Here is an 11,023-nt window from a genome sequence, read left to right on the forward strand (position 1 = left end):
ATTTTTTTTCTTGTCTTATTGCACTGGCTAGATCACCACTTAGCAATGAACGGATGGTGAAGGATGACCTCGTCACCTTGCCTGGGACCTTAATGTTCAGGGCTTATGGAGTAAGTGTGGTGTTAGCTGGGTAGTCTTGGGGCGGTCCTTTATCTGATTGAAGAAGATTCTCTGTTCCTGTTTTGCCGAGAGTTCTTGTCGTGAGTGGGCATTGAATTTTGTCACATGATTTCATGCAATGGTGGATAGAACCATGGCAGCTTTTCTTAGTTATTCTACTTACCATGGTGAAATGCTTTGATTTTATAGTTTTAAAGAGAGCTTAGCTTTCCTAGGATAAAATTAATTTGTCACGATGCACTGTCCTTCTGTATTACTGTTCTGTTGACTAATGTTTTGTTAACAGATTTTATATCTGTGCTTATGAGAGCCATCGGACACACACGTGTGCGCTTGCACACGCGCGTGCACACACACACACACACACACACACCAGGTCAGAGGTCAGAGGTCGGCGACCTCCTCAGTTACTCTCCACTTTAAGGATTCAGGCTCCATTTCTGAACCTGAGCTGACTGATTCCCATTTGGCTACCCTGCTACCTTCCCCTGGGGATTCCCTGTGTCTGCTTTCTGAGTGCTGAGATGGCAGGTAACTTCCTCGTGGCTGCCTGGCTTTTCTGTGGGTGCTGCACTCCAGTCCTCACTTGTGTAGCATTCTCTCAGTCACTTCTTCATCACTTCTCTCTGCCTCTAGCTCTGTGGGGCGGAGGCAGAGAGCCACCCGCATGCCAGGCAAGCGCTCCTCCCAAGTTACAGTCCCACCCACCAATGTCTCCTAACTTCTCATTTGTGCTCTTCCTTGCCCACAGGTTAGAAAGAAGGCCACTATTCCATTCTCAAATAACTGGGGCTTCAAAATAAAATCAATAGCAATAGGATATCTAACTAATTTCATTATGACCAAAGAGTATACTCTGTGTGGAGTCTAACCCGAGACCTGTGGGCTATCTGTGTTCCACGGTAGTTATGGATACAGCCCAAGGCATTTGTAGATGACCATCTCCCACTGTCAAAAGGTTGGACTCCCCTGTGAGTCTACAGGATGTCAGTCTTTCTATTTTTTTTTCCTTAATCATTAGTGAGAATGTATGCGTATGTGGTCACACATGCCATGACCCACATGTGGAGGTCACAGGACAACATTATGGAGTTGGTTCCCTCCTTCCGCCTCCGTGTGGGTTCTGTGGATCGAACCCAGGTTGCCAAGCTTGCTGAGCGGTCTCGCAGGCCTTGAAGTCAGTCTCTTGAGGTGTAGTGACCCTGAGTTCCCCGGCACACTGCCTGTCACAATGAACACGCCACAGATACTTCAGACAAACACGCATTCTTTAGCCCAGAGACGCACTGTCTCAGAAAACACTGCCGAGAGTGACGTCAGGGGAGGGGTCCGTCAGACCTTCGCTCCCTAATGATTTTCTTGTCTGCTTGTTGGCAGTTCTCTTTGGAAACAACCCATCATTTTCCCATACGGCGTGTTCGTCACTTTCTTATTGACAGGTGATGGCACGGTACGACAAAGAAACTCAACTCAAAATAAGTTCCCTCCCCCAGAAGCATCCTCCTCAAGCTCCTTAAATAATGTCCTCTCTGAAAAGCAGCTGCTCACAGAGACAGGCCCAGGGGACCGGAGACTCCCTGGGTCTCCAGCGCTCCACTAAGCAAAGGCCCCCTCTGTCACTATTCCTTTTACTCTTACTCAGGTATCATTTTATCACCCATTCCTGTCCCCTTCCTCACCTGCTAACACCCAGAAAGTCAGACCCCCAACAAGGTTCACCTGAGAGGCAGGGATCTTAAGCCGTATGTGAATTTACTGAGCCCTATTTCTCTAACTCAGCTCCATCCTCCCAGGGGCTGGCATCACCGGTTCCCACTTTGCAGACAGGATCATGGAGGCAGAGGAGGAGGAGGTGTTGGCTTAGAGCCCAGGACAGGGCCAGCAGATGCTGGTTCTCCCAATCCAGAGACAGATGGAGGAGCCTTTGACCCTAGGGACCACAAGCTGTGTAGAGAGCTCATTCTGTGCAGATGCTGGGAATATAATGAGGCATGATGGGAGTCCACCACTTTTACATTCTCAAATGCAATGAAGTTATTGTTTCAAACACAATGCTGATTTTATCCTAAACTTTCAGATTAAAAAAAAGAAGCAGGGGCTGGAGTAGTTAAAATCACCAGTTGCTGCTCTTCCAGAGGATCTGAGTTCAATTCCCAATACTCACATGGAGGCTCACAATCATCTGTATCTCTACTGTTGTGGCCTTGATGGGTACCATGTACACACATGGTACACAGATTTACACACAAAAAATAGTGATAACTAAAATTAATAAAAAGTAAATGACTGAAAACTAAGAATATCAATAAAATTAAAGCCCCTGGGAGGTGACTCTGTCCGGGCAGGAAGCAGTTAATGGGTTGAGAATATCACAGGGTATTTTGTCTTAGGAGAACTTTCTGGAACTGCGAAACACAGATCCATGTGAGAACCTCATGCCCATGAGGGCAATAAAGCTGTCTTCCCTCTTGTAGTGTGGGATGGTGCACCTCCTTGCTATAGTGATGGTTGCTACTTCCCGAGATGGGTGACTGAACATTTAACTGAGGCTGAGCTGAGAATGGACCATCCTCAGGGGAATCTGTCTTTCTCTCTGTAGTAGGTAGCGGAGTATCTTCTTGACAAATGGAGTGTAGGGACACCCCGAAAACAGTTAAAGGATTGGGGAAGCATCATATTCTCTTGGGGTGGGGTCATTACCTGCACTCGAGCTACACAGTGACCCCTGTTGGCCACTGACCAGCTGCCAGGACTCTAGCCCTGGGGATGCCCGCATGGATGCTGACAGCTCCAGGAGTTTGGGCCTGATGTTTCTGTGACTGCCAGGATTAGGCAAAAGAACAGAGGAGGACCACTCATATTAGCAAATCTGTTTCAAGTATCATTTTACCTCCCATTATTTCTCCATCCCCAGCCAGGATTCCACAGCAGGATTCTGGCAGGTCAACAGAGAGCCAAGGAAAGATCAAATAGGAAGACTTATCTGAGCCCAATGATCCCTGCTTCTCCAAATCCAAATCCCTGGGTCCACCAGCCACACCTGCCCTCTGTCCGGAGGCATCTTTTCTTACCCCCTCGATTGCTCCATCTCTGAGCTGCCCCTCCTCTGAATGCCCCACCCCACCCTAGAATCCCTCCCTGCCACTGGAGTCCCTCCCCGCACTGAAACCCCTCCCAGACTCCACCCACTTTGGAGTCTCTCATTGGCTACAGAGAGGCTGGTTTGTCCCACCTCTTGCCTCTCTCCTACCTTGCCAGGGCTGCTGGTCTCTAGGTTCCGCACCCTTCCCTGGCCATGCACCGCCCTAGCCCCTGTGTCTCCCTTCTGCAATCCTCTGTCCACTCACAGCGGTGGTGCCAGGGCTGCCCTTCCTTGCTGCCCTGTCAGGGCCTAGAGCAGTGTCGGCACATGGATGGTTCCCAAATACCATTTGTGGATGAATGAAAGAAGGGGTGAATGAATGATTAACTACTTGATTTACAAGACACATTAAAATGAAGCTTTTAGTGAGCTGGAAAACAATTTACAACATCGAGGAGACAAAGGAAACGGACATGGGCCGAGTACTTGGCAGTACTACAAACTGTTCATTTTTAAGGAACCGTAAAATATGTGGGTTTTTTTTAAATCCTCCTCTCTCATAGCTATGACTTGAATATTTCTAGATGAAATAGCACATGTGCTTTTCAGCATAATTGGCACGAGGGAATTACAAGGGGGAAATCATGAACAAGATTGGCCATGAGCTAAGGGTGTTGAAACTGGCTGGAATTATTCTCCCTCCTTTTCATATTTGAAGCTTTTATTATGCCTTCTTTTCTGGCCCAGGAATGGGTATAGGCGGGAGAAAGGTAGCTTTTTTTGTAGACAGTAAAGATGGACTTGATAAGCAAGCCTTCACACTCTGGGGTATCATTTGCAAGTCTCCTCTCTCCCCACATTTCCAGCAGCTTCCACTGAGCGCTTCTGCAGCAGAGGGCAATTTTACAGTCATTTTCATAGCACGAAAATACCTTCTCCTGTCAAAGCAGGAAGGCTGAGGGAATGTGCTGGGTGCAGTGTCTGCCCCCTGATGGGGCTGTGTCTGCTTGGGCTTGCCCAGGGGAAGAGAAAGAAGAGGGGAGGAGGAGGAGGGAGAGAAAGAGGGGAGGAACTCTCACTACCCTGACAATGAGGAGCCCCCCTCCGTTATGGGGAAGGAGTCCTTGTGCATTGGGAAAGTGGCAGGGTGCTGTGGGCACAATTCTGTGTCCATATCAAGGTGCAGATTTGTGCCCATACCTGCCTTGGGCTTCAGCTGCTGTCCCTGGGGAGCCCCTCTGTCTGCTGCCCACAGAAAGAGGACAGGTGTCTGAATGGCCTAGCCATCCAGGGGAAATACTGAGGATGGGATAGTCTGCCTCCCTTACTGGGAATGGCAGAGAATTTTCCAGAAACAAGTGGAGGGGGAGTGGAGGGGCAATCTTGTTCTCAGGGCACAGTCACCTCCTCCGTTCCCCTGCCTCTAGTCACAGGGCTGGCTTCCCAGTTCTTGTTCTGGCCGGGAGTCCACTCCGCTGTCTGGTGCAGCGAGCCCTCCATATAGAGTGGCTTTGCCTCCAACAGCCCATCCTCAGCTCTTACAGAAATGCAATGCAAGACCCAGCTAGGAGCTGCTTTTCCCACCCAACCTTGCCTCCCCTTACAGGAAGTACTCCTTGACTGCTGCGGATCTGAGTGACATGGTTCCTGGGCTGGATCACCCCCAACATTTGCTGGAGGATGAAGTCAGCCTTCCTCTGGAACCCTGAGTGTTCTCTGAGCTAGAGGCCGATGGAAGGAAGGGGAGCCAGGGGTCTTGGGTCACGAGACTCCTTTTCAGTCTGGTGTTCCCTGTAGCATAAAATGCTGGTGACATTCAGAGCCCAGCAGAGTCAGGCACTGACAGGGCCACCGTGAATAGTTTAAACCCACTAAACAGTGAAAAGTGTGGTACGTGGTGCTGCATGTGTGCAATTCTGTCCTGTTCAGATAGTGAGTTCAAGGCCAGCCTGTCTCAGAACAGCAACACACAAAAAACAAACTAGTGACGTCTTCAAGGAAAGAAGTCATTTCTTATGGTGGATGTTAATAATTCAGGGGAGACTCGAGGGTCCCCAGGACAGCTCACAGAGTGTGACCTGTGCCCACAGAACTGTGGCAGAGCTACAGGAGGGTGTACAGGGTGTGGAAGGGAGGGGAGGACTTCTTGGAAGAGGAGACATGTTAACCTGGCCTTGAAGTATGTATGAGATGGACATTTGTAAGATGGAAGGTATGGGGGGTCATTCTACAATAAAGAAGTTGCAGTCTCATGCAGGAAGGCGTGAAGCCCTTGGCATTTTGGGGACCAGCTGGGCATTCAATGTAGTAGGATGGAGTTGGGGGTGTGGAGAGGGGTGTAAAGATGAACCCCCGTGGGAATCTCGATACCAGCAAGCAGTCCAGGTGAGCATGTGCAAGTCGGGAAAATTCTCAACCTTGTGTTTTGGCAAGAAGGCTCTGTAGATTAGAGATGGTGGCCTACCATGGGGATCTTGGCAGTGGGGGGCAGGGGATTGAAGGGGCTGAGCACAAGGCAGAAAGTAGACAGACAGACAGTTCCCACCCTACCTTCCATAGCTCTGGAGATTACTCGAGCTGAAGTAAGAGCAGAGAAACAGGAAGCCGACAAGCATCGTCCGGCCGACCTACTCTGGAGATGGCTCCTGCAGGCTGGAGGCCTCTTAGCCCAGCCTGGGCTGCTGTGTCCTATTTGCTACTGGGAGGCCCAGGGCAGCCATGGTGGGAGAGGCAGGGTGAAGTCCATACCCCCCTGTTTCCCTGCCACTCCTCAGGGCAGGGCCTTTCTCTCCTTACCCTTAGGCCCCATGCTGGCCCCTCTTCCCTTCTGCCACCCGCTTTATCTGAGAGGTTTGTGGAGGTTGGGGGTCAGTAAGCCCCTGCGGCTACTCACACACAGTGTGCCTGGACATTGAATGTCAGGAGAGGATGGGCTGGTCTAGTCCCTCAGTGTAGGCTGGTGTTCTGGGTGCCCGTAGCTGCCACCTGCTGTGCACCTCACGACTGTCTTGAGCTCTGACTGTATTCTTCCAGGGTCCTACCACCCACCCCTCACCCCTTGCTGCAGGAACTCTACCTCTGACTGCCTGCAAATGGGGAGGCCTGGGCTACAAGCAGCCTCATTCCTGGGGGTGTTTGACCTTGCAGCTCAAAGGGAGAGGTGGAAGCTAGGCCTGGTGGGGCGGCTGAGGCAGCAAAGTGTACGTTCAAGGCCTGCCTGGGCTATAGAGCGAGTTCATAGGAAACAGGGTGGTGTGTGGTTCAGCAGTTGAGAGCATATGTTGCATGTAGGAAGCCCTGGGTTCAGGTCCCTAACACTGTCCCCTGGACAAAAAACAACAAGTCTCTGATGGACAGGAAGCCCAGTCCTTGGGCCCCAGAAGAGGTAAGAGATTACAAAGTTGAGTAGACAGGATGAAGACCTCACAATTGGACCACTGTCCCTATCCCCTGACCATCTCACTAGACCCTGTTTTTTTTCCACGAAGGAGACTGGCCTGTCACAACTGTAGCCACCAAGCCACCTAGGACTAAGAAGCCAAGCACAGGACTCTGTGTGGCGCACAGGCCAGGTCCCATAGACTAAAGGATATATTTGTTTTTCTAAAGTCAGCATAAGCCAGCAGGTGACACATGGAGAGCTCAGCCACTAGGGTGGCCTGCAAAGCAGTAGGTGGCCCAGCCCACTCTCTGGTCCCTTCTGCCTGCCTGCTGCCAGCAGACAAAGCTGGAACTGGTGCCTGTGACCAGCAGGCTGCAGGTGGAGAGCCCATGGCCTGTGTGGGTGATGGAGGAGTCTGGAAGCTCCTCCTGGCACGTCTAGTGACTCGCCATGTCTCACATCTCCTTCCTGGCAGACCTGTAGAGGTGGCGGCATCCTGAGCCATAGTTCCTCCCTTTGACCCCCCCGGGGGGAGAAGATGCCACCCTGGAGAGCACATTGGCTTTGGCCAAAGGCTGCAGAGACACCCCTGGACCGGAGGCTTTTACTGTGGCTAGGCAGGTTGAACTGTATTTTGCAGAGGTGGCTTGGCACCATCAGGGCCACGCTAGTGGGGAAAGCCTGGCCCTGTCCTTCTCCACGTGGCTCCTGGGGGGGGGGCTGCCAGATACCTGAGATGAAGCCCAGCTTCAGCTCCCTGGCTCACGGAGCCTCTGTCTGGTCCTTCTCCAGCTCTGCTCCCGGTCTTGGGGCGTACTATCCCCTTTACCTCTCATTCCCTTTGCCTGCTGCCTCTGCTCGTCCCTCAGCCCTTGAGCAGTGCCTCCTCCTGGAAGCCCTCCCCAACTGCTAGCTCCCAGCCTTGGTCATGGCACTCTCGTCCCCAACCTGTCTGCATCATACACTTGCCATGCCTGCTGCTGTTTCCCATGGCCCACCAGATTAACTCTTTAGACCTGGGCCAGCCTCATGCTCAGCTTCACATTTTTAGACCCCAGATTTGGTGCACAGGAGGCCATAATCCGTGAGCTGCAAGAGTCTGGGAGGAGTCCACAGTGGAGACACAGAGGAGAGGCTGGAGTAATGCCCCTGCCTAAGGATGCCAAAGGTCTGCGAAAGGCCAAAGTACTGTCATCCCACCGGAGGGCAGAGTACCACGGGCTAGTTTCTACCAGCCACTCTGGTCTTTTCGGGCATAGACTCCTAGTCAGCAGGCAGAAACAGTCTGCAGGTGGAGGGAAGAAAGGGGTCCCAGGAAGGTTGTGATGGAGCCCTTGCCCTGCATCTGTGTGGTCCTGGGGATGGATCCCTCACTTCTGCCTCATCCAGCCAAGAATCTGCACTCCGCCAGGGCAGTGTGTGCTGGCCTGGGGCAATTCCAGGAAACCTCAAAGCTAGCCAGGCCAGGGGCATGTGGACACTCTTAGAAAGCCTTACAGCCACTATGCCTGCTAGAACTCTGCCGTCCCTCCTCCTAACCCTCTCCCGTCTCTGTCGGCTCACAGAAATATGGGTTGAGTCAGTTTGCAGAACTGGTGTCCCCCTGAGACAGGTGCTTCCCTACCTCGGAAAGTTACTTTGGCGATCCGGTCACTTCTGCCTCGCAGCTCCGAGACGGTCTTGAGGTGGACGATCAGGGCCATGCTGGTGGGAAGAGCCTGGGTAGTGCCAGGCAGAGCAGCAGGAAGAAGCTGGCTGGTTGAGTGCGGCTCACACACCTCCCTCTTCTCTGGCTGCTGCCGCCTCCTTCCGATGCTGCCCACAGAGACCAAGGCAACCAAAGCGAGCTGCTCCTTCAGCTCCGCAGAACCGTGCAGCCCTGGCAGCCCCGCCCCTCTGAGTTGTCAGCCCAGCATGTGTGTAGTGTGTGTGTGTGTGTGTGTGTTTGTGTGTTGCACACCCAGCCAGTAGCTCGGGAATGCATGCTGAATTCATTATTCAGCAGCACCAGCCCCTAGATAAAGCTCTGTCCAGCTTCAGGTGTCTTCTCTCAGCTCCTTGAATAGAAGTTCCTGCCGCTTGGAGGATGGAAGCTCTATGCCACTCAGAGCCAACAGACTGCAGTAGTCACGAGGATGGGGTGGGTGTGGGGTCAGGTCACCTCTCCTCAGAGGGACCGGGAACTTCATGATCTGAGCTGGGACTGAAGCATTGGTGTCTTGGGGGTTATCCATGGTAGCCCTGTTCTGTCTAGCTAATCATGACTGTTGTGGATGCATGGCAGGCTTGAGGAACAGGGACAGGACAGGCCTGGCAGCTCTGGACAGATCGTGCTGTGTCTCTTAGAAAGCCTCACCAGGGGCAAGGGAGATGCTCAGTTGGCAGAGTATCTGCCACAAGAACACGAGGACCTGAGTTTGGGCTCTAGCATTGTCTTAGAGACAGGGGCAGTGGCATGGGCTCCTAACCCAGGTCTGGGGAGAGGGAAGGGTGGTGACAGGAGAACACCTGGAGTTCAGTGGTCACCCAGCCTTATGTGAATGGATAGGCTCCAGCTTCAGTAAAGAGACCTATATTTAGGTAAATAAGGTAAAGCGTGGCTAAGGAAGACAGTGGAGGTTGACCTCAGGCTTCCATACATAAACACAAGCACATGCATATGTACACAGATGCATATGTGCTACACACACACACACATACCTATAGTCTAGACACACACACTCTCACCTAGAGTCTGGAGAGACCACACACACACACTCACGTAGAGTCTGGACACACTCACACCACACTTATCTAGAGTCTGGGCACACACACACACACACACACACACACACACACTAGATACTAGAAAGCAGCTTCTAAGGCAACTTAGAGGATGCACCCAAGGGCAGGTCCCTATGAATGCAAGCACTAGAAGTACCAATGTACTGACCATCTGGCCCTGCACTGTTTGTACTCTGCCCTGGGATCATGTGTTTGAATTTTAGGCAGCTGGTCCTGAAAATGAGGATCATCACTGGAGATACCCTCCTGGGAGGCCACAGGGGTGGCTTCTGTGTAGGGCAGTGTGTGGAACTCAGGACACAGGACTCCCCATCCCAGGCTGGGGACAAAGACCTGGAGGCGGGTCAGCTGATGGGTGGTTTCCAGTGAAGGGAGGACAAACTCACACCTGCACTCAGAGGGACTTGGGGCCCCCTTTGTGTGACTCCTTCTGCTGGTGTCTCTTGCTGCCCTGGCATCTCCCCTGCTGACCCCAGAGAGATCGTTGTACCTGAGAAGGTCACAGGGTATCCTGCAATAGTCAGATATCTAATTAATACGAACGGGGCTTGGACGCCCAGGGGCCTGTCAAAAAGTCTACAGGTTTTGGGCTGGCGGAGCGGCTCGGCAGGTGAGGGCTCTGCTGCCTCACCTGATGACCTGAGTTTGATCCCTGGGACCCACATGGTGGGGGAGGATCAAATGGTCTTCCGGCTTCTGGTTGTGAACTGCAGCACACACACCCCATACACATGCACAGAGACCTTGTGCCCTCTCCACACAGATGCTAGATGATAAACATAATAAAAGGGTTTGGAAGTTTAAGGAGAGAAGTGCGGAAGCAAAGGTACCCCTCCATCCCTCAGTGGAGACGCCCAAGAGCCTTTCCTGTCTTCTAATTGTTATTGCTCCTGACCTTATTTTTCTGTGAGTTTATTTCCTCTTCCTTCCTCCCAATTTCTGCTCACCTTTTCCACACATGTTTAATTACACGGAGTTAGAAAATTCTTAGAAAATGCATATATTGAATGCAAGCCCATATCTACAAATTCTAAAGACCAACTTTAATGTCCCTTTAAAATTACACAGATTCACCTTCGTTTGTAAGGCTCAGTGGTACTTAGCAGACCCCCTTTCCTGAGGAGGGTCCCCTGGTTGTATTTGATTGTAAAGGGTGAATATTACAGAGCCCTTTGCAGCCCTGTGTGTGCTGAGGGAAAATCTTACAAAGCAGCTCTAGGAACCACCACCAAACCTCAGTTTTCCCTTCTGCAAGATGACAGCAATTCCAGCGAGCATATCATGTCTCCATCAGCTGACCATTCCAAAAGCTGCCCCAGATACAGAGTCAGAGTCCATGCAGAAAAGAACAGAGGACTTGTTGACCCAGAGCAGCGTGGGAGGATGATGTGTCCATGAGCTGGGCCAACTGGGAAGCATGGATGGGGAGGACGTGAGTGTGTCACCTTGTAGAGCTGGGGTCATCGGGAAGTCACATCAGAGATACAGGGGCCTTTCAAAAGCAACTGGCTGGGCAGTCATGGCGCACTCCTTTAATCCCAGCACTTGGGAGGCAGAGGCAGGCGGATCTCTGTGAGTTTGAGGCCAACCTGGCCTGCAAATCGAAAAACAGAAAAACAAAACCAACGTTGCCTCATGTTTTCCTTAGTGCATCT

The 11,023-nt window shown here is 51.8% G+C and overlaps 1 protein-coding gene across 7 annotated transcripts in view; it reads right to left on the reverse strand.

The window, feature by feature from the left end:
* The window catches only part of Otof (otoferlin), a 94,456-nt gene extending 85,837 nt beyond the window's left edge, over positions 1-8,619 (reverse strand). For 4 of the 7 annotated variants that reach the window (XM_013116035.2, XM_021229221.2, XM_040730817.1 and 1 more), the window contains exon 1: positions 8,209-8,617. In XM_013116035.2, the coding sequence (XP_012971489.1) occupies positions 8,209-8,287 (79 nt within the window). In that variant the 5' untranslated portion in view covers positions 8,288-8,617. Of the gene's footprint in view, positions 1-8,208 lie in introns of all 7 variants that reach the window. The other 3 variants (XM_021229223.2, XM_005073511.4, XM_013116036.3) reach the window with 2 other exon arrangements.
* Positions 8,620-11,023: the final 2,404 nt, after the last annotated feature.

This window comes from Mesocricetus auratus, unplaced genomic scaffold, assembly GCF_017639785.1.
Source record: "Mesocricetus auratus isolate SY011 unplaced genomic scaffold, BCM_Maur_2.0 Super-Scaffold_100024, whole genome shotgun sequence".
In the NCBI taxonomy this organism is placed as follows: domain Eukaryota; kingdom Metazoa; phylum Chordata; class Mammalia; order Rodentia; family Cricetidae; genus Mesocricetus; species Mesocricetus auratus.